General features: G+C 43.2%; 1 protein-coding gene and 1 long non-coding RNA gene across 2 annotated transcripts in view; both read left to right on the top strand.

Moving 5' to 3' along the window:
• The first annotated feature begins 1,121 nt into the window (after window positions 1-1,121).
• Window positions 1,122-24,489, top strand: part of LOC131513709 (uncharacterized) — a 157,546-nt gene continuing 134,178 nt past the window's right edge. The window contains exons 1-4 of the long non-coding RNA XR_009262735.1: window positions 1,122-2,282; window positions 3,239-3,398; window positions 5,024-5,177; window positions 16,842-16,985. This is a non-coding gene — a long non-coding RNA (uncharacterized LOC131513709). The remainder of the gene's footprint in view (window positions 2,283-3,238; window positions 3,399-5,023; window positions 5,178-16,841; window positions 16,986-24,489) is intronic.
• HDGFL1 (HDGF like 1) lies at window positions 21,026-23,145 on the top strand. The gene has a single exon (XM_058732856.1). It carries the CDS (start codon window positions 21,117-21,119, stop codon window positions 21,837-21,839), a length of 723 nt encoding a protein of 240 aa, XP_058588839.1. The 5' UTR covers window positions 21,026-21,116; the 3' UTR covers window positions 21,840-23,145.

Genomic DNA, 24,489 nt, shown 5'->3' with positions numbered 1-24,489 from the left:
CTCTGAGCCGTCAGCACAGAGCCTGACGCGGGGCTCGAACTCACAGACTGCGAGATCGTGACCTGAGCCGAAGTTTGACGCTCAACCGACTGAGCCACCCAGACGCCCCAAATATTTACATTTTTAAAGGACTGTGGCAAGGGAATGAAGGTTGGTATGACTTTTGAGAAGGAGTGAGTGGGCAACACTTTAAAATTCAGAAGAAATGTAATGTGTGGTCAGGAATGAGGAGAAGTCACTGGACATGGAAGTTAGAAAGTAATTTTTAAAAAGGAAGTTTTAAAGAAAGAGGTGAGCAGAGGAGCGAGAGATAATGGGGACGTAATGTCTCTGAGCAGTGATGGGAAAGGATGGAAAGAGTGCGCTTGATGGGGAGGGAGGACTGAGCAAATCACAGCTCTAATAGGAAAGATCTTTCATCAGAGCTTGGAGTGGGAGGATCTAATGAAGGTTGAAAAATTCGAAGAGGAGAGAGTCATGGATGAGGCAAGTCCATTGAGAAGGTAGGAAAAATACAGAATCCACGGGAGAGTTAGTGCAATTAGCTTTAAATCAGAACAGAGAAAGAAAGAATGAGTGGAAATAGAATTCAGTCAATAGTAAGAAGCAAGAAAGATTGAGGCATATGTTACCCAATGAAAACTATTTTCTCATTTATGTATAATGTATTTCCCACCTACCTGAGAAGAACTAGAAGCAGCTGGAATTGTAAAAAGAACTAGCAACTGCCCACAAATTTATAGGCATACGTAGCGAACATTGAATTCTTTATGAGAAGATAGCGAAGAGAAGAGATTGGGGGAATCCGCTCATATGATTCAAAAGGAATCATCTTCTAGACTCTCACGCATTGTCACTTAGCACTTTGACTGGAACGGTGCAGAACACCAACTTTTTATTACGTCACAGCTCTTACACCTACTGGACTGCTGTCGGGTTGTTGGGAGCTATACTTTGGGAAAAGTCGTGAGTCTTTCCTGAGGCCAGTGTGGAAATATCCCCGTCCTTCCAGTTAGATGAAGACAAGAGTTGGAAATGAGTCTGGACTCATGTTCCCTTCATTTTCAGCTTTGGAAACCTGGAGATCCCAGGGTGAGTTTCAGTCTATATGGCAACTTCAATACACGTACTGCATCTGCTATCAAGGTGCTAAATCACGTCATGCAAAATGTAAGATGAATTTCTATATGGAGCAGGCCTAGAGAACATTGTTATAATTAAAATTTGCTTCAGGCTTCACTAGCATTTCAGGTACAATTATGTTAGAAAACTTTTTTTTCCCCAACAGCACTTAAAATGTTGTATAATAGTCAAGCGAGATGATGTGCAAGGCGGGCAAGCTTTCTTTGAATCAGTGTCAGGAAAGTATATATTTTTTTGGAAATCTTCTACTCTTAGATCCGCACCGTTGATTGCTTTAGATAGAAAAGAAATCCACAGCCCTGAATATCCACTTAGCTGAGCCACTGAAAGGCAATGGCCCAATACAAATATTCTAATAAAAGATGAAATTAAGGAGGACCCAATAAGAAGCAAAGATCAAATGGAAAATGTTCTTTCCAAAATGAAACGCTTAGTCCAGGGAAGCCTCCGGTGTCAAGCCTTGAACCTGAGAAGCACTTGTCTCTAAGATCTCGACCTCCTGCATGAGCGCGTCTGTTACTCTCTGTGTGGCTTCATGTGATATGTACTTCTCAAGCTTGGAGAAAGAAAATGAATTGCAGCCTGGACGGCAGGGCTGTCTGAGGACAACATTTGATTCATCTGTGCTCCTTCTCCCCCCAGGCTGCTATAATCTAACTTCCTCTTTCCTGCCCTATGTCCCAAGATCATGCTGCCTTGTGTGGGTCATGCAGTGTGTCCCATGAGATACACTCCCCCTTACCACCCTGTCAGTCACAATGCAACTCATATTCCTCGTTTGCTCAAAGTATCACCAACTAGTAACAAGTGAGTCCTGTTATTCATTGACAGTATAGCTAATTCCTCTTAATTAATGTATTATTATAGGAGAAAGGAGTGGCTAAACTGGAAATCATATCAAGAGGTGGGATTAACCAGTGGGAAAGGAAGCACTGGCTCAAACTGATCCATTCTTGTCCCAGACTTCTAGGTGAAGAGGAAGAATCTCTAATGTTTAAGGATATTGAGCGGGTAACTTTATGCCAAACCCTGTGTTTGTTGCTTTCACATGCATTGTCTCTTTGAGCCCTTCCAAGAACAAGTGGAGAAACAAGCCAGGGGGTTTCAGCATCTTTCCCAGGCGGGATTCAAACCCACGTGTACGTGAGACTTAAGTCATGTTAATTCCTCGATCATGATACTCCAGGTGTGGTTTCTAATCATACTTACAGTAACATCCAAAGTCTCTGACATGTTCTTCAACGTCTTACCCATCAGGCTTCTGTCCCCATCTCCACCTTTATGTCTATAGTTTCCCTCCCTGTCTGCAGTCATGTAACCTCCTTGTCTTGTTCTTCTAACGCAACAAGTTTGCTTACACACAGGATCCTTGCACACCCTGGTCCTGCTGCCCGGAAGCTCTTCCCTTAGGTATCTGCCTACTCGACTCCAGTCCCTACCCAAAAGTTGCCTCCTCAGAGAAGCCTTCCCTGATTCCCTGCATAAAAGAACACACACGATGCCAGATCACTCTGTATTCCTTCACCCTACTTTATTTTACTTCGAGGCCTTTTTTCATTGCATGTGACTGATATTCCATTATATCCTGTTCTATCATATTTTTCTTGTGTTTCTCACTAAAATATAAGTCAGCTCCATAGGTGGGGACATTTTATAACATCAGTGCTCAGAACAACATCTGGTGATTAGGGAGGTGCTTAATAAATGTTGAATAGGTGAATAAACGATGATTTGGTTTTTATCCACAGCCCAGTGCACCATTTCGATGCCACAGTAATGTTGGTTTTATTGTCGTTGCTAGTGTTCAACACCTTACGAACTGTATGACATTTAATTTTTGCACACTCACATAAAAGCATGTAAGTGAGAATTTTTATTATTGCCTCAATTTTACAGATAAGGATATGTTATCCTCAGAAAAACGAAATAACAGGTCACAAAACTAGTAAGGAGGACAGCTGGGATTTCAAGCCAGGTGTGCCTGGCTCTCAAAACCACACTCACAACTGTATGGACAGACATGCCCACATTGTCTTGTCATTGATTTTGCTGTATTTAGAGAATCACTGATTTAGCCCTGCCCTTTCTTATACAGATGAGAAGATCTGAGACCAAGAGTAGTTTCGAGCACAAAAAACACAGCAAGATCTGGAACTCCTACTTCTTCACACTTTCCTGCACATACCAGAGCAGCCCGTGATCGATAGAATTTCATGAAGAACGTAAGCCACCGACCAAGGAGGACACATGTTTAGGTACTTCCTGACAACGCGAATCAAAATAATATATTCAGTGGCAACTTCAGAAGGGAAGTATGTGAAATTCACTTTGGGAAGTGTGAACAATATTTGGATGAAATGAGAATCCTCTGGGTGTCAAACTGAAATTTGCCCAGAGTATTGGTGAGATTTTAGCACACAGGTTTGACAAAGGCAGACTTTTGATTCATAACAGACTTCTGATCTAGTTCGTAACCATTTTTAAGGTATTTAAGGGAACGTAAGCTGGATAAGTCAGAAGCTCACTCCGGCCCACATTTCTTCATAAACAATATACACACTTGAAGATAATTAGCCCCAGCTGTTGGGGCATATTTCAATATATTTGACTCACAGAGGCTGAAAATAGTATTGGTGTTTTATTGCATTAAAGGATAAAATCATCAAAAAACAGATTATAACTACAGAACTCATAAAAAATGGAATATGGAAGAATGGATAGAGATCCAGACAGAGGGCAGTACTCATACATTTTTTTTGAATTGCAGTATAGTTGACACCCTTGCTATATTAGTTTCAGGAGTACAACATGGTGACATGATGAAATCTGTGCATGACGCTGTGCTTACCCCCGGTGTAGCTGCCATCAGTCACCATGAGCACTATCACAACACCATCGATTATGTTCCCTGGTATGCATGCGTTTTAACTCCTCAAGTTTGTTGTTTTAAAATATAAGAATACTTCCATTCAGAAGCCTCCCATTGAACATTTTTACTGATTACCTACCAGCGTGGCAGAAGCCGAACTGAATATTTATCTCTGTTCCCTCCTCCAAACAATACTAAAATGATACAGAAGAGAAAGACAAAAGACGGACACATTTTTCAAGGAAAAAGAGGAATGGGGATGAGACAACATCAGAAAAGAATGTATTTTAGAAACGGGAAATGTAGGCGTGTAGTCGCTCGTTTATGGAACGGAGGGTGTAGTGAAGCCTGTAGAAGAGGAGGAGGGCAGGGCAGGGCCAAACCAGAAGGAACGTGTTGACCCTGTGTGAGAATCCAGGACATGCCCCGGAACCAGAGGTATCTCTCACTGCTGAAGGTGGGAATCAGATGGGGCCACAGCCAGGAAGAAAGATGAAGGTTTAAGGAGAGGCATTTGGACTCCAAGGTCATCTGCCCAGACTTAGGGGGCTAGTGACAGGCTTCCTCTACTCCAGCAGAAGACTAGAAGTGGCCATGTGGACAGATTGGTCCGGGTAGACTCTGGGTTTGGGTACAACAGACCCAGGCAAAGGCAGAAGTGAGGTTGTGAGTCATCTTTTTTTTTTTTTAAGTGTTATTTATTTTTGAAAGAGAGCGAGAGGGAGAGAGACAGAATCCCAAGCAGGCTCCACACTGTGAGCACAGAGCCGGACTTGGGGTTCCAACCCACAAACCATGAGATCATGACCTGAACCGATATCACGAGTTGGACGCTTAACCGACTGAGCCGCCCAGGCGCCCCCATGAGTCATCTTTCTGAATGAGGACTAGAGCAGTACCTACAAACTGAACTCTAGCCCTGTTCCTGGGCTCATTGCCTCCAGTAAGCCCCCTCAGCCCCAGTAGGTCAGACCACTTCCAAACCCCATAGCTTCACCTTCTCCCTTTCAGGTGGGAGATCTCCTTTCTGGAAAACCAACCAGTTCAAGAGAGGAGACCACCAGACAATGCCATTTAGGCATCCTCCAATGATATGTCCTACTCATCAGGTCACCCAGCACTGGAGACCTTCACAGAACAAGCCGCATTCCTACTTAAGTGTCATGTGAGTGCCTCATTTTTTTTTATTATTTTTGTAAACGTTTATTTATTTTTGAGATACAGAGACAGAGCACCAGCAGGGGAGGGGCGGAGAGAGACACACAGAATCCAAAGCAGGCTCCAGGCTCCGAGCTGTCAGCACAGAGCCTGATGCAGGGCTTGAACCCATGAACCGTGAGATCATGACCTGAGTCAAAGTCACATGCTTAACCGACTGAGCCACCCAGGCGCCCCTTGAGTGCCTCATTCTTAAACAAGAATGGACAGACATCACCACAAGATACATAAGGGAAAGACGTTCACATGAAACCAAGAGACAGAAAGAAAAAGAAAAAGAGATATGCTTGCAATCAACACAGTACAGAAAAGAAAATTTCAGAAGAATGATTATTAGTATCTCTAGAGAAGAAAGAGAATATATCACACCCATGGGGAAAAAAAAAGAACCAAACACTATATAAAAAAGTCAGAATTGGTGAGAACTTGTGTAAACTAAAAAGAGTACAGTAAAAAAAAATCCATAGATGGTTAGCAAGATAAAGTTAGGGAGAGTGTAACACAGAGGGGCTGTTTCCTATGTGCTCCTCCCTATAGAGAAAGGCCTGGAAACCTGGGGCCTACTTTCCAACAATCCCTGCAGTCCAGGATTGCAGGAGATACCTGCATGTGGCCTGGGCGGGCGAGGTGCATGTTGCTCTGGTGGCCAGCAAATGCTTGGGTCTGGGACAGTGACATTGTACAGACGCCTCTGGACATCTTGCTGGGAATCACCCACTTCAGTGTTGGGGGTGGGGAGCTGCAGTGCTCAGGATCCCCGAGTCCCTGAATCTCAGGAGGGCTCTCACTTGTCCTCATTCCACTGGCCCTTCCAGTGATTTTTAAGCTCTTTGTTCCTAGATTAAATTGCTGATTATGATACCTTGAATAGTTTTTGTGTCCTAAAGAAATTCTCCCATAGTAGGTAAGTAGGAATGAGGACTTTCATTGGGGCCAGTGTGTGTGTGTGTGTGTGTGTGTGTGTGTGTGTGTGCATGTAACAGAGAGAGAGCGTGAGAGAGAGAGAGGGAAATTGGAGGTAATCCAAGCATTTGCCAGTAGAGGAATTAAGAAGTAAAAGGTGGTTATAGTTAGTGGTGCACAATAACGCATGTCAGTTGCAAACCCCCACAGTACAGTATAAAACAACTTGGACAGATCCTGAAGACATATTTAGTGGAAACAACATGGAATGAGATTCATGGACTGCATTAGTGTAGATGGGAACACCAACACAGGCAAAACCCCCTATGGCCTTCCCTCTGGAATGTGCGTGTATGAGGGGAGAGGATGAGAGCTAGGATCAAGGAGGACGAAGAGGCCAGGATTAGGTTGCCCTTGGACAGACTGATAGCTGTGATGCTATTGACGAAGGGGCAGGACTATCTCAACTCTCCTCGCCTGCAGTTCCTCTCTGTCTCTGTCTCTCTCTTACAGGCATGCACACACACACATACACACGCACACACACACATACACACACACACACACACACACACACACAACTAAAACTGGGCAGCCAATCTGGAACTATTGTCTACTGATGGTTAAGTCCAGGAGTGATCTGTCACCATGGTGGTAAGCATGGCAATGACAAGTAAGGGAAAAGGTGACACAAAACATTTTGGTCTGTAAGCTCACAGAAGACAGGGATGTAGTCTAGTTCACCCCTGCGTTCCCAGTGCCTGCAGATGCTCAGTACATTTTTGTAAAGCTGAACTGAATTACAATCAGCCTATATCCTACAACCAAGTTCAGGTTCTGGGGGCAAAGTTCCTAAACTGAAGCAAACCATGAAAATTCTCAGATCTCTCTTTTCAGTGTTCCTGCATCAATAGGATATAGTAAGGGGCGCCTGGGTGGCTCAGTTGGTTAAGCGTCTGACTCTTGGTTTCAGTTCAGGTCATGATCTCAAAGTTCATGAGACAAACCCTGTATGAGGCTCTGTGCTGATATGTCAGCACGGGGCCTGCTTGGGAGTCTCTCTCTCCCTCTTCCTCTGCACCCCCTCCACTCTTGCTCTCTCTCTCAAAATAAATAAGTAAACTTAAAAAAAAAAATAGTGTATAGAGAGCAGTGAATGGCCAGGCTTGCAGTTGCCTTAGTTTTGACAATAACAATGTCAAGTAAAAGGACACAAAGTTGCCCTTCTATTTCCTAACCCTGAGCTTTTATACCAGCTCCCTGGAGAAAGCTTTAGTCAGGGGATCGGGGTCAGTGCCAGAGCAATGTTTGAGATCATAAACAGCCACATACAGAATCAGAGGACTCCCTCAATGACCATTTGAGAAAACAAAACAAAACTATTTTTCATGCATTTTAAAGATTCTCAGTTTTAGACTTGAAATGACCAGGACTTTATATAATGAGGGAATCCCTTTCATCACTTCTGAGGATCAAATCATTTCCCACAAGACATCTCTATAAAACCAGACAAGTTGACAATTGTAACAAAGGTTAAGAAGTATGGAGTGTCTACAGATGTGTGTGTGTGTATAACTATAGTTATACACACAGACACCCATACACACACACACACACACGTATATGTATGCACACACACATATATGTATATGTATGCACACACGTATATGTATGCACACACATATGTATATGCATGCACAGACGTATATGTATGCACACACATATGTATATGCATGCACAGACGTATATGTATGCACACACATGCATATGTATGCACACACATGTATATGTATGCACACATATGTATATGTATGCACACACATGTATATGTATACACACATATATGTATATGTATGCACACACATATGTGTATATGTATGCACACACGTATATGTATATGTATACACACATGTATATGTATGCACACACATATATGTATATGTATGCACACACATATGTATATGTATGCGCACACACACACGCGCACACACACACATATAATTCATTGACTGGACCCAGAGAACATTTGGCCTTATAAACAGCTTTATTGCTTAATTGGTAATTAGGTCCTGCTTGCCTGTGTGTGGCATTAACGTAAATTGGAAGAGAACAGCACCAGGCGCATTCAATTAAAAAAACTTTAAATGGAGGTATCATGTTTTACCACTTGGTCGCATTTTGAAAATATAGTCAACAGGTTTATTCCAATGTCAGGGTTGCAGTAAATGGAAATCAGGCTGAGTTAAAACAGACATGTCTTGAGGGTTAATCTTTCTGTCTCCTGATTTCCATCACCTACTTTGAAACTATATGGTCTTCTGTGTGTAGAACTTGCCAAAGCCTGTGGCTGAAGCCTGCCCTCTTCTTTATGCACAAGAAGAGCTACATTTTTTTTTTTCCCACTGGGAATGGTGTTAATCTGAGTCAGGCTAATCATCAGAACTAACAAGGCACAAGGCCAATTATATCTACTATTTCTGTAAAATGGCTCAGTGGACGTAGGCAGAGTCTGAATAAGAGAGACTTAAACAGAGGCATTAAATAAACTGTGAGCCTATTTGTAAATGTCCTGCCTCTTTTTACTATCCACTGAAGGGCTCTTGGCATGTGTGATGAACCCCGAAGAGCGGCCATCAGAAGGACATTAGAACATTATGCAGTGCAATTATTTTTAGACTTTTCTGAGCAGAGGAGAAGTTTATGAAGTAGCTTAAAGCTGAAAACTTGGGTACAGAGGGAAATAAGAGACAGTTAGCTTTAGATACTGGATTTCTCCGGGAAATTAGTCAATACCGATCCAATTAGTTGTTGCTAATAATTTCCTGGAAGAATATTCATGTCCCTGCAATAGCATAGTAGTTGCAATCTTAATATTTCTCAGCAGACATAGATAGATACATGCACACATTTTCTCCCCTTGCATCCGTCTCTCCAAAATTGAATGATTCCTAGGGTGACTTTTTACATGAAATTGCTAGGATCCCCATAAAATTGTTTTCTCTCAATACTCCCACTTGATTGTGTACCCAGAGCTGTACAATTTTAACACACTGTCTTTGTATCATTCAAAACCACTAAAGGAAGTACATAAGCTGTATCTTCAAGCCATATAATGAAGTAAATCGGTAAAGAGGTTAAAATTCATATAATTCATGTCCATCCATCCAAATCTTGCTCATTCTTTAAGAAAAATCTCAACTCCTGCCACATCCATAAAGTCTTCCCTAATTATTTTTGTATAAATGGGTACAAGTTTTTTTTATTATTAGAATCTGTTTTGTATTCTCTAAATATTTCATGCATAGAATTTTTTCTCCTCCATTAATTTTCAAATTACTAAGGGAAGGGTATGCATGACATTTTATAACTTCCTGACACCTAATTAAGATGCTATAAATTCATGCTTTGAGACTTTCCCTTTTTGATCCAACATATGGCAAATAGCAGATAAAATATAAAACATACAATTAAGTAACTTCAAAGTGCTAAATGTATCGATAGGCTAGAAAATGGAATATGACATGCAGAAAGGTAGAGACACTGACACTACCAGAGGGTTGGGATCACGGACCGGAAGCACGCAGAGGAGACCACGTGTCTGGATCCTGGGGGGTAGTAGGAAATAGGGGCCTCAAACTCAGGAGACACAGAGCTGGTCTCACTGCCCGGCCAGCGTGGAACTTCCGGACACTGAAAAGGCAGCTGAAAAAGCCCGGATTGACTAATTTGTGGGGATGCGCCATTTATAATGTTGCCTCTTCGAGAGGCACAAAGAAGCAGATGGCCCTACAGCCGGACAACCTGGGGCCAGCCACCGCTTGGCAGCAGGAAATGAAATCATGACAGATTAAGTGACGACGAGAGAAAAATCTCCATAGTGGTTTTAAAATTGGTGTGGTTTTAAAAGAAGCGTGTTTAGAATCTATGAAGGGACAGAGAAATGATTAACTCCATGAAGAGAATGAGAAAGTAGGAAACCAAAACAGATAAAATAACGAAGGGTAGATAGAAAAAACTAGAAATTCGTAAAGTGAAAACCATTGTTGCTGAAACGAAACAAATTGGGATAACTGATCATTGAAATCAGACACAAAGAATTAATACATGGGACTATGGTTTTGAGAAATTTTGCAGAGTGTAGCACAACAGAGATTCCAAACATGTATGAGACATGGCTATAGATCGAGATGATGTAATGTATATATACAAGTGTTCCAAAAGAGATCTGAGGAAATATCTGAGAGGCTTTATTTAAAAACGGGGTGGGGGGTGCCTGGGTGGCTCAGTCGGTTAAAGCCTCCGACTTCAGCTCAGGTCATGATCGCACAGTTCATGGGTTCCAGCTCCGCATTGGGCTCTGTGCTGACAGCTCAGAGCCCGAAGCCTGCTTCGGATTCTGTGTCTCCTTTGCTCTGCCCCTACCCTGCTCGTGTTCTGTCTCTCTCAAAAATAAATAAACATTAAAAAAATTCAAATAAAAACATAGGAATTGTCTAGAGTTGAGGACAGACATGAGTTCAGAGTAAAAGTCTTCAAGTATCCCTCATAATGAGTAAAAATAATCCCATAGTTGTCTTAGTGAAATTGTGGTATATCAAGGACAAAGGCTTGATAGTTGGAAAAAAAGACATGATGCCTGACGAGAAATGCCCTTTGCCCTGGTGGCTGGCTTGTCAGCAGCAATAACAGAAGTAATGCCTTCTTCACATTGTTGAAGGAATATGGTTTTTTGTTTTTTGTTTTTTTAATTTTTTTTAACGTTTATTTACTTTTGAGACAGAGAGAGACAGAGGATGAACGGGGGAGGGTCAGAGAGAGAGAGGGAGACACAGAATCTGAAACAGGCTCCAGGCTCTGAGCTGTCAGCACAGAGCCTGACGTGGGGCTCGAACTCACGAGCCGTGAGATCATGACCTGAGCCAAAGTCGGACGCTTAACCGACTAGGCCACCCAGGCGCCCCTGAAGGAATACGGTTTTTTAAAAGTTAATTGATTAATTAATTTTTGAGAGAGAGAAAGAGCATGAGCAGGGGAGGGGCAGAGAGAAAGGGACACCCAGAATCCGAAGCAGGCTCCAGGCTCCCAGCTGTCAGCACAGAGCCCGACGCAGGGCTCAAACCCACGAACTGTGAGATCGTGACCTGAGCTGAAGTCAGATGCTTAACCGACTGAGCCACCCAGGTGCCCCAAAGGAATATAGTTTTATTATCAATCATACACACAGCTCATAAACTATTTAATAGTGAGGTTATCATAAACATATTTTGAAGTATATCAGGCTAGGAGAATTTGCAACTGTACACACTCATTAAAACAATTACCAAGTGACGTATTTCCTTTATTGAAAGTAAAGAAAAGGCGTAGAAGAAATCAATAACAAAATATGTAAATAAATGTGAAAACTGTGAAAATATTATGAAATTCTAAAAATGTAAAATTATGGACAATTACAAAGGTGAGTGTTAGGGGTCTTTGACACGTGTTATAAAGTCTTTGGATTTGGTTAGAAAATTTATAGAGTTATGTATGCTAAATAAGAATTGCTGAAGGAAGAGAGTTACCAAACCAGCAAAGGGAACTAGCAAAAGGGAAAACAGTAGCAGTGATGATATGATAATTATTAGAGATTACCACTGTCAGTCTAGAGGAAAGTAGAAAAACAGGGAGAAAACAATAACAACAACAACAACAACGAAGTCATAGTAAATCAAAAACACAAAACTGGCTGGTAGACGTAGAATTCATCACAAAATGTTAAAAAGATTAAATCCTCTTAATAAAATATTAGACTGAATGCAGTCTATCCAGAGACTGGTTTCAAGGGTATAATTAAACAAAAGGGCATATAAAAGTTAATATTAAAGAACTATGACTCAAATGCTAATCAAAAAAGCTGCTGCTTTTTTGTACTGAATCCAAGCAAAGTGACATTTCAGGCAAAAGCCTTCAAAGGGTGATAGCGTTCTAATAAAAAGCCAAACAATATAAAAATAAAGACTAGGTATACTGTTAACAATAGATCCTCAACGTGCACAAAGCAGAAACAAACCCAGCTGGTATTGTTTTTATTTATTTATTTATTTATTTATTTATTTATTTATTTATTTATTTATTTATTTCTATTTTAGAAAGAGAGAGAGAGAGACAGCGCAAGCGGGGGAGAGGGGCGGAGGGAGAGGGAGAGAGTGTCTTAAGCAGGTTCCATGCTCAGTGCAGAGAGGTCAGACGCTTAACTGACCGAGCCACCCAGGTGCCCTAAACATTTTAGATTTATCTGTTCGGTAAAAATGTTATTGACTTTGGGGTACATGGGTGGCTGAGTCGGTTAATCCTCCAACTCTTGATTTTGGCTGAGGTCATGGTTGCATGATTTGTAAGTTGGGGCCCTGTGTCGCGCTCTGCCCTGCCAGTGTGGAGCCTGCTTGGGGTTCTCTCTCTCTCTCTCTCTCTCTCTCTCTCTCTCTCTGCCCTTCCCCCACTGGTGTGGGCTTTCTCTCTCTCTCTCTCTCAAAATAAATATACTTAAAAAAAAAAAGAAAATGTTATTGACTTTGCTATTACTACAAAAGAAAAAAGCACAGTCAGCCATCATCAAACAATATGGTAGCTGGTAAAAGTCTCAATATATATATGCTCATATATATATATATTTATATATATATATGAGCATATATATATGAGCATATATATATATATATGAGCATATATACTGAGCATATATATATATGAGCATATATATATGAGCATATATATGAGCATATATATATGAGCATATATATATGAGCATATATATTTCATATATATATATATGAAAATGTTAAAAACAAAACAAAACACTCATGTGGTTGCAGTTTATTGTTATAAACATTCTGACAGAAAAAGAAAGGTTGGCCATTTTTTTTAATTAGAGAGAGAGAGAGAGCAAGTGGGGGAGAGGGGCAGAACGATAGAGGATAGAGAGAGAGAATCCCAAGCAGGCTCCATGCTCAGCCCAGAGCCCAAGGTGGAGCTTGATCCCATTCCCCTGAGATCATGACCTGAGCTGAAATCAAGAGTCAGAGGCTCAACCGACTGAGCCGCCCAGGCGCCCCCAAAGGCTGGCCGTTTTAAAGAGAAGTAGGCCTTCTGTCTGTAATATTTCACACTGGAGAGATACCATGTCCATAGTAACTTTACTCGATGTGCAGTTAACATCCTTGTACCTTTAGGGGGCACCTGGGCGGCTCAGTCGGTCAAGCGTCCAACTGCTGTTTTTGGCTCAGGTCATGATCTTTTTTGGCTCAGGTCATGATCTCCTGCTTTGAGAGTTCAGGCCCCCCAGTGGGCTCAGTGCTGACGGCGAGGAGCCTGCTTGGGATTCTCTCTCTCTCTCTCTCTCTCTCTCTCTCTCTCTCTCTCTCTCTCTCTGACCTTCCCGTGCTCTCTCTTTTAAAATAAATAAACTTTAAAAAAAACCCACATCATTTTACCTTTATATATATTTTCCAATCAAACATGATTGCATAGTTATGTTTTACTCATTTAGTATTCTAAGAACAGATGCTCTTTCACTCTTGGGATTAAATCTGCACCTTCATTTCTTTCTTTCTTTATTTTTTTTAAAAATTTTTTTAACGTTTATTTATTTTTGAGACAGAGAGAGACAGAGCATGAATGGGGGAGGGTCACAGAGAGACGGAGACACAGAATCCGAAACAGGCTCCAGGCTCTGAGCTGTCAGCACAGAGCCCGACGCGGGGCTCGAACTCACGGACCGCAAGATCATGACCTGAGCCGAAGTCGGACGCTTAACCGACTGAGCCACCCAGGCGTCCCTGCACCTTCATTTCTGCCTCTCCAAATGCAGATACATATTTGGGTTACTATTTTCTTTTAAAGTTTTGTTTCAGTAATCTCTACACCCAATGTGGGGTTCAAACTCATGACCCCGAGAGCAAGGGTCACACGCTCTTTCGACTGAGCCTAGCCAGGCGCCCGACCCAATATTTTTAACGTAAGGATGCATGGAAACGGAACTCAAATTTCAACTGGGAAAATCTTGGCAACTGTAACTGCTCTAAGGACTGCTAATTTTCCCCATTTCATTTTGTGATCCTTCTAGTAACTCGCTATTTATGACATTTCTGCTTACTTAGGATCTGCATCATTCTTCACTCTTCATTTTGTCTCCACCAAATTTTCTGGTTGATTTTTTTTGAATGATTGTGCTCATGATGAATAGGTGGGCAGGCAAAAAAAAAAAAATGAAAAAAAAGAAAAGAAAAAAGAAAAAGGAAAAGGCAGTGTAGTATAGCAAAGTGTTTTAAGAATTGAGAAAATAGATCTAAAATGCTTCTACCAATGCATGGTGTGTAAGTGCTCAATAAATGGTAAACATTAGCAGCTCTGTCATAATTTTACTTACGAATATATTCTCATGGTTATTCTCTGACGAGCAGGGCGTTTGTTAGGTCTGATTTTGAAGAGCAAAACTGATGAGATGATTCCTAAGTGTCTTATTTAAGTATTTCAATTTTACAAGTATCCAAAGTGCTACATTTTGTCTAAAATTTGTCCCACCATGAAGAGTGACCAAAGAGAAAAGGGATAACACCATTTGTTCAAAGCTTATCATTTGGGTCATATGGGATATTTTTCTGAGGCATCTTAAAGTGTGTTTTCCTCACCAACTCCTTCTAAACAATGAACAAACTCTCTGAAAGACAGAAGCAGTGCTTGTTGGAGATTTCGCTGACCTTGAATGCAGTGTTGAATGTCTATGCTCTGATTTTCTGTTACTTGATCTCTACTCTATGCTTTACGAGTCTTTGAATTTATATGAAATCTCTAAACTCCCTAGAGTATTTATATATTTCAACAAATAATGTACATGTTCCCTCATTTAGAAAAACCTGAATTGTTCTGGAGGCAAAATATTTCTTTCTCAATGTTTAAAAAAGACAAAGCCATTCACTTCCATTAATCCTTTGGTGATAAAGATAAATACCAACTCAATACAGGTATCTATACTCCAAAATTAAATGAAAAATGTAAGGCATTTGGTAATAATGAAAGATGAAAAACTCAATCAAAATTATTGTTCCTCTTCAAATACCATTTTCATGAATTCAAAATTAGACATCTTGGTTTAAAAACCCCCTCCCTGGGGCAAATGGGTGGTTCAGTGGGTTGAGCATCTGATTCCTGGTTTTGGCTCAGGTCACGATCTCACAGTTCATGAGTTGGAGCCCACGTCAGGCTCTGTGCTGACAGTGTGAAGCCTGCTTGGGATTCTCTCTTCCTTCTCTCTCTCTCTGCCCCTTCCTTGCTTGCTTGCTCTCTCTCTCAAAATAAACTTTAAAAAATCATAAAAATAAAAACTCCCTCCCTTTTATTGTTATGCACATTGTTGATGATTTCCTTAAATGGAAACGGTACAAATTATTTATTCTCAAAGTTTAGCATTTTGGTAATTATTTTGAAAGCTAAGAGACCTTTGGAAGGAAGAGTAAGAGATAATTGAGGCAAAGACTGAGGTTATATCCTAAAAACTTTAGCAAGGCTTTCTGAAAGCTTTGGTTATTTTAACCGCTTGCGGGACACCTTAATATAATGGCAAGTGCAGAACTGAAATTGCAAAACCCATGTCCACGTTTGCTTACAGACAGGACTCTGCTGATCTCAGATCTTTCAAAAATGTGTTTTTATTGCATGAAGAACACATCGCCCCCAAAACATAAGAAGAAATATGTAATTATAATATAATGAAAGAAACACTGGCAAGGCATGAAGCAAGATTTGGAGCCAGAAACAATTTGTGGGGAAGAAAACGACAGTAACTCCTCCAAAAGTGTCACGTAATGCAAAAATAAAAAGATTTGCACTTTAACAAAACAGAGTAGAACTCGCTATTTTAATAGCAATGACTTGTAGTAATTGAACATTTATTAGATGCCAGACATGTTTGACACAAATTATTTTGTTCATTTCAAACAGCCCTTCTCTCTCTCAAATGGGTCCTAAGATTATCCACATTGTATTTATTTATGTTTTAAAGTTTATTTATTTTGAGAGAGAGAGAGAGTGAGTGCACGCAGGGGAGGAGCAGAGAAAGAGTGAGTGAGAGAGAGAATCCTAACAGGCTCCTGGCTGTCAGTGTGGGGTCTGATGCGGGGCTCAAACTCATGAACAGCGAGATCATGACCTGAGCTGAAATCAAGAGTCGGACACTTAACTGGCTGAGCCACCCAGATGCCGCGACCCACATTTTAGATTGAAGGAACTAGGTTTCATATAGTCTGACAAATTGCCTACATTATATATTTTGTTCTCCCTTTTCATTCAACTTCACATGTTAAGCATTCTTGAAGTCACTAAATTGTACTTTAAAAAACCTTAAAGACACCAAATATGGCTATCTAATTATGTAATTATGTAAATAGACCCCGTTATATGCATCTAATCCCCAATTATTGAATACTCACCAGCATTGATAACTTACTTGTTTAAACTTTGCTAATTATAAGGATAAAACAATAATTCATCCATTTTTCATGTGACAGAGTTTGAATAAATATTACCATGCAAGATTCAAATTAGAAAAATATTCATACTATGGAAACATTTTAATGTCTTTTTTTCCCAGAGTAGTTTGTAAAAGCTTCAAGCCTCCAAGAAATCAGTATAATGAATTATACTTATCTGTAACTGCCACTTTTATTAATCTTAGGGTGGCAATGTTCTTTCCATGATGGAGAAAACAGCAGTTTTGCGTGACATTGGTGATTGGTCACGAGGTCCACATCGCCAGCACGCCTAACCACTTTGAAAACCTGCACCTTCTGTCCCCAGTCCCCGAATCCCATCATCAAGGGTAGGTAAAGATTTGACTCACTCTTCAAACTGATAATAATAAACGCCTTGGGTCATTCCTTAAATTGTTCTTTAGCCCTGGGGCATCCACAGTGATACAGTCTATTCCCACCCTCAGCTTCTCTCTTGGATTCCAGAAGGCTGTGAGGCTTTAAGGCGTATGCTAAGTGGACACTGATAAAATATAGGGGTGACGAAATAAAGAAGCAGGGAACTTCCTGTGGCTTTTAAAACGGACAGAGAGGGGATTTTTCTACCCACGGTCGGGGAGGGGATTTCTTTTCTGTCTGATTATGTCTGCTAGAACATTCTAAAAGGAAAAGCCTTAACCCCACATACCAACCGTATAGAAACGCTTCTGTTGGGTAAACCCAGAGGCGGCTAATGTTTTTAACGAAGACAAAAGCACTCAGAAAACAACTGCATTTATTTTATATCATAGTTCACGTCAGACTAATTGAATTTTAAACTAATTAAACAAGAAAACATCAATTAGGTATCTATTGTCTCTTGTACAATTATGTTGTTTTACTGCCTGTGTCTCATAGTTGTTGCCAAGCAGCTTTTTAAGTCCTATCCCGAATTTTCCGAGACGGAAACAGAAGTGTTACACGTTTTGGACTCGAAGGTGTTTTGATAGGTATGTCTCTGCTGAAATTAGGTCCTTTTGACAAACAGGTGTTCTTAGTACATTTGACTTTTCAAACATCTTGACCTACTAGAAACAGCTGAGCTCACGGAGATCTAGTGCCTGAAAACTGATGATTGTAGTTGCTCGGGAGTATTTTGTATAACAACCCGCTCTACACCTAACCAGGTCACCATGAACACCACTTCCTACCCTCTCTGCCTCTCCGCTTTGAGCAAGAAAGATGATAACCTTTTCTTAAGTTTATTTTTTATTTTGAGACAGAGAGAGAGAGAGAGAGAGCAGGGGAGGGGCAGAGAGAGAGAGAGAATCTCAAGCAGGGTCCTTGCTGTCAGCACAGAGCCCCATGTGGAGCTCAGACTCAGGAAGCCTGAGATCATAACTGAGCAGCAATGAAGAGTCATTATCTCTTTACCTACTGAGCCACCAGGTGCCTGCAAGACAATAACTTAAAAACAAGTTGGTTTCAAGGGTCAGAGAAGCTAAGATCCTGCCGCTTGATCACGTCGCTGGGAATGTAGGTATAAAAGGCACACTCTTTGGGAGAGTGGTCCCAGTTTAACTCTTTAAATGCATTTCACTTTTCCCCAAGCTTCCTCCCATTCCCCCACTTCTGGAGTAAGCTACCATTAGGTGATCACGTTCAGTTGAAGAACACTGGCTTTAAAAATAGCATTTCCACGTAACAAGACCTCTTATGTTGTCTCGTGCAGAAGTTGCACTGGATATGAAATTGCATGTGTCATATGGACTCCAGCTGGCAGAGGGCTTCTCTTCATTCTTCAGCACCCTTATTCACGAATCTACTCCTTTCGATAGACCTTTATCCTCATTTAGTCTAATAACAAAATAATAATAACAATAGCATAATAATAACAGCCTAATCCTATCCATGATGAAACACGCGATCACACTTTGTCAGTATATCATGGCCTCTCACAGCCATTGTCTGGACTGTCCTACCCATAATCTCATTTAAAACAATCCTGAGAGGGGTGCCTGGGTGGCTCAGTTGGTTAAGCATCCGACTTCGGCTCAGGTCACGATCTCACAGTCCATGAGCCCCGCACTGGGCTCTGTGCCCACGGCTGGGAGCCTGGAGCCTGCTTCAGATTCTGTGTCTCCCTAGCTCTCTGCCACTCCCCACTCTCTCTCTCAAAAATAAATAAACATAAAAAATTGAAAAAAAAAAAAAAAACCTTGAGAGAAATTTTAAGTATTACTGTAAACACCTTACCAGGCTGGTAAACAAGTGAGGATTGCCAGAATTCTCTCTATTGTTTCTCCTACTACCCCTTCCCATAAGCTTGTTCTGATAACCACACACCCACTGATTTCTCCTGAAATTCCTTTGTGTTGATGCAAAGAACATAGGATTTGGAATTTGAAGACTAGCTTGCGTTTCTCTGTAAGGAAGTCTCTGGTGACTTATCTCTTAAATTATATTTTCAAGTCCTCAGAGATCAACATCTTCTGTGCTGGCCCTATATAGCACCACACCGCGCAGTCACCTGTAAGGGGTGACAAGGAGACAATGATGGTCTGTGCCTACTAGAATTTCTTTCACCCTTTGCAGGTATGGATCCTTCTCTACTAGGTTTTCTTGCCTCTATTTCCTTACATTTCGTTTCAGTTTTTGATAGGTTTTTGGTTATTTGCTCTACCCCTCGAATACTCCGTCCAAATAATACCTTCACATGTACGTGCTTACCTGCTGTGATTCAACTACCAGACAATGACCTTTGATGTTTGGCTTCTACCACAATGGCCCATTTGGCCGTAATCACACTCACTCCGAGTCTCCCCAGCCTTTTTCCTTCTTTCCAACTTTGCTACATGACCTGTGTTTTAGTGCAGCACAGTGAGCGTTGAGAAGAAAGGCCACGTGTGCATAGTAAGAACTCTGCTTACAGAAACATCACATTCCTTCCTACTATGCGAATGCCCATGATGTCCTATTATCTTTTGCAGCCACTAAACATTTCTAGTTTTCTAGTGCTTTCTCTGTGAAGTTGAGAGAGGAAATGTATCAGATTTGTCTTTGTAGCAGACTGTCCTAAAGAATGTTCTAAGAATATGGCTCGACAGAAAAGCAAAAAGAACTTGTCTAGCATTTCAAAGCGCATCGTATTTGTTTTCCCTTGTTGAGAGAGGGTAACTTCTTTTGCCCAAAGTGGGTCTCCCCAACCCAGAGGCAAAATGGCTGATTGGCCCCAGCAACCCAGAGAGAAATCTGAGTTGTTCTGAAACAGGTTAATGGTTTTAATTCGCCACTGGTCATTGTTGGTCACACTAGGAAGGAACATCTGTGTAGTTAAATACATGATAAATGTTGAAAGGTCTTTGTCCTTATAGCCAAGAGTACTATTCTGAAATATAAGGCTAGGTTGCAAAGTACAAGCTCACAGCTAGCTAGCAGGACTCAAAAAAAAAAAAAAATGTAGAAAGTTTTATAACAAGTGTGGTTACATGGAAACTCCTGTAAGTATCAGTTTAGAATAGTCTTGTATGTGGAGAAATGTCTCTTCTTAAAATAATCTCTCAGCTGAGATCATGCTTTTTTTTTTCTTCTTTTTGTCTAACCTAGAGGGAGTCCTAGTTACCAACAGCGTATTTGATATGAGCAGACCTTTACCTAATTCTTAATCACAACCAGCCCACTTTTCCTCTATTGTGGGAAGATTCTGGGAGCATTTGATGTATCATAACCATGAAGTCTTATCTCTTACAATAGGCAAGAATCACTGAAAGGGCAAAGGCTACCCCTCTGATATGGCTGGTTTGACACGATCACGATGCTATTAATATGTTGTGCACCCCCCCCCCCCCGCCCCTCCCAAGAATACTACCGGTTCAGAACACTGGATTCCAGAAGATGTGAACTCAGGACATCCTCACACTATCCGACTCTGTCCCTTTGCCTGACCTCCACTCTGCTCTGGAGTCCTGGAGGAGGCTCCAGTGTCAGCCTTCAAGGAAATCAGATTAGGAGGGAAGCCTCTGACCCCACCACGCCATCAATGGCTCCTGAGGCAAGGGTGGAGTTTGCTGTGCTGAGATCAGGACCCACGTGGATACCTCGAGTTTGCACTAGCCTGTTACCGGTTTCCCCGCGAACACGCTCTCATCGTGTCACTGCGTTCTCCCAACACTGCCCCACGTCACCCTTCCCAGGCTCCTCCGGCACACAGCGTGACCCGCGCAACCTTTATGGCCCAAGTGCTCTACAGACCAATGGGCCCCGGGCCACCTGGCCATCCGACCTGTCAGCTCTATCATTCTAGAAACCACGGCGCCCACACTGGGGTCTCGTAGATAATGCACTCTTCGCGCTAGAACCTTCTCAGGGCGCGGGGCGTTGCGCGCGTCGGCGCGCGCGCGGGGGCCCTCGCGGGGCGCGCGCACCCAGCCCAGCGGCCGCCACCCGCTCGCGTCGTGGGGCGTCGCCGGGGCCTCCTCCGAGGCCGGGTCCGCACCCCCGCCATGTCGCGCTACTGCCGGCCCAAGTACAAGAGCGGCGACCTGGTGTTCGCCAAGCTGAAGGGCTACGCCCACTGGCCCGCCAGGATCGAGCACATGGCCGAGCCGAACCGGTACCGGGTGTTCTTCTTCGGCACCCACGAGACGGCCTTCCTGGGCCCCAAGCACCTGTTCCCGTACGAGGAGTCCAAGGAGAAGTTCGGCAAGCCCAACAAGAGGAGGGGCTTCAGCGCGGGGCTGTGGGAGATCGAGAACAACCCCACCGTCCAGGCCGCCGACTACCAGCTGGCCCGGGGGCAGGCCGGCGCCGACTGGCCCGGGCCGCAGCCGGAGGCCGGCTCGGACGCCACCGCAGGCCGCGGCGACCCGCAAGGGAAGGCGGGCGGCGACGCGCAGGCCGAGCAGGCCGCGGAGCAGGCGGCGCCCAAGAGGAGCGCGGGGGAGCTGCCGGAGGGCTCCCCCAAACGTCCCCGAGAGGCCGAGCCCCGGGAGGCCGAGCCGGAAGGGGAGCAGCCGCCGCCGCCGCCAGAGGAGGAGGAGGAGGAGGAGGCCGAGGCCGCCAGGGAAGCCGCGCCGCCGCCCCTCGTGGAGCTGGAGATCAGCGGCGCCACCGCCCCCGAGCCGGGCCTGGCCCAGGCACCGCCCGCGGAGGGGCCCGAGCAGCCGGGAGAGGCCGCGGCCGCCGAGGCGCAGGCCCCGGGCGTCGCAGAGCGCGAGAGCCTGTAGTCACCGGTTTGGAGAAGAGCCCCCGCCCCGTTCCTGCTGCGGCCTGGCTGTTAACTGGGGAAACTGGCCACGGCCTACGAACTGGGACGCCTCCTCCACCCCCCACCCGCTCTCCTCCTCCGTCCAACCCCTTCCCCCCCACCAACCGCGCCCGGCCCTGGGGTTGACCTGGAGGGGCAGGCCACCTGGCCCCCGGCACCCCTGTGATCAGAGCCAGGACTTCCACCCCCACCCCCTCCGGGGTTGAGCTGAGCCCACCGCGCCCCTCTCTGCCTGGAACTGTTTCCTAAGGTTTCAGTTGGGGCGTGGACCTGCCGTTTGCACCCTCTCTCCCTCCCCGGGGCATTCTGGACCTCTGCGTTGGAATCAGGGGTAGGAGGGGAAGGGGTGCAGGATACAGAGCATGGGTGGGTGCGGAGGGGGACTTCCAGGGGCTAGGAAGGGGCAATCCTCAAACTGGGCTGGTAGTGGGTGGCCGTCTTCCAGAGCTCCTGCCCTGTCCACCCCCCCCACCCCATGCCTGTTATACCCAGCAGCTCGCATTCCCCCAAAGTGGGAGGCCCTGTCTCCCATCTGGGTCTCCCCTTTTGCTGACCCAGGGATTTGTCGTTTTTTCACCAAATAATTTGAGAGCTTCCAAGTTGTTTGTGAGGTGGGAAGGGTCAGCTTTGCCCAGCTCTTTGGAAGGGAGCAGTGAGGAACATCTATCCCCATTCAGATGTCTGGGCTACTGGAATGTTCGGGGAGACTCCTGGCCACCCCTTTTCCCTCTCCCCACAGCCTCAAGGCCACCCTACAGTCATCTGTATCACTCAGGCATAAAACAAAAGGCACATTGTTTAGGAAACCTAATTTTTAATGCAAAGAATTTTTTTATTTTTCAAAAATGAACTTCCCTGGCGACGTCTTCAGTCAGCTTGCCGCTCTGCCATGGTTTACCCCAGGTCTGAGATGGACTAGGATGTTCCCTTTCCATTGGGGTTTGATGACTTTCTTTTTGTAGTTAAGGCTTTGGTGTTCCTTGGCAGGTGCCATTTTCCATCCACATCCCACAATCTGCCTCCTATCCCACCCCCCAGCATTGTCACCAGACCTGAAATGTAACTTCCTGAGAAGAGAGAGGGCTAAGTGCCCCCTGTCAGCCTCTTCCTCTACTCTCTCTGGATGCCTCTCTTGTCTGTTGTCTTTTTCACCCTTGCCCTTCTCTCTTGGGCTCTGATGAAAAATTGTTGACTGTAGCTTTGGAAGTTGAGAGCTGAACTATTTCAGTTCCAGGAAATAAAACCCGTTGATTACTTTAAATACATCTCAGGCCTGTTCCTTTGGTTTCTGAAGAATTGGCCCTTCACTTTAAGGCTCTTCCTGTTTTCTGTCCATCCTGTGTGAAAAGCAATCATTTGTTGTGGACAGGGATATTTTAGAATCCCCTCCACTTTGAGAAACCTTCCATAGTATCCACCACCCCCCACCCCCCCCACCCCCCGCCCCACGACGCACACTGTTTAGAACCAGTGGGAAAAAGTCACCTTAGAATGTATGAATGGTGACACCCTGGGACAACAACTGAGTTTCTAATATTCTGCATTTACCAAACAGATTTAGAGAAGAAGAAGGGTAAGAGGATTGGTCCTTTTCTTATTGTCGTGATTGCTTTCAAAGATCTCATCACTACTCTGCTGATAAAAGGCTCTTGCTTTATATTTCCCGTTCTTAAAATATGTAGTGTCTGCAGAATATTTTGTGTATGTGTTTTTCCCCAGTGGTTTTGTGCATATATCTGGGGATATTGAAATATCCTTACTCATAATCACATGCTGGTTTCCAGGTAGGGTATTTGTCAACATGTAAAGACTTATAGTAAATAGCAGAGTGCTTTTCAGTAGAACACACGAGGCAGCTAACCAGCACGGTGGGCAACAGAAGACGTCACCGTGCAAGATGATGCTATTTTACTCGAAGGCTTATATCCAGACGATTCCTTGTTTTTCCGCTACTGCTATTGCAGTATTATTAATACTAGGAGTTAGTCTTCAATGAATGTTTACCATGTGCGGAGAAGAACGACCTTGTTCAATCTTTGTAATGATCTGGGAAGGTGCACATTAAAATTCAAATTTCCCATCGGAAACAGCTTGGTTCAGAGAGGTTAAGTGGCTTTTCTTGCACTTCACAGGGCTCTCGGGAATCAAATTGCAGATTTCACTGGTCCAAGCCTGAGCTTTGTCCCCCGAGTTACACATTCAAAAACAGCACTGACCATGAAATCCGAAGTCAACAAAATTGCTATTTTAGTATCAATAACAAATAATGATGAGAGCAGCTAATTGATATGTTCTACACGTAAAGTCTTTATTAATACAACTACCCAATTAGGTACCTACTATTCTCTATTTTAAAGCTGGGGGAGCTGAGGTTCAGAGGTGCTAAGTAATTTTCTCAAGGTCAGACAACTAGTAACCTTGTTTTATTATAGTTTATGGGTTCTTGAATAAAACATCCTATTGGAATAAAATAGGAGTACTTATTTTTCATCTACTATTTTGAAGGGAACATTTAGAAATTGACAAAGAATTTTTATATTAACAAAGAATAAATTAACAAACACTGCTAATGGGTGTGTAAAAAAAAATTAAAAGCAAAAAACAAAAAA

Source organism: Neofelis nebulosa, chromosome 6 (assembly GCF_028018385.1).
Source record: "Neofelis nebulosa isolate mNeoNeb1 chromosome 6, mNeoNeb1.pri, whole genome shotgun sequence".
Taxonomy (NCBI): Eukaryota; Metazoa; Chordata; class Mammalia; order Carnivora; family Felidae; genus Neofelis; species Neofelis nebulosa.
The sequence above is the reverse complement of the archived record's forward strand: the minus strand, read 5'-3'. Positions and strand labels throughout refer to the sequence as shown.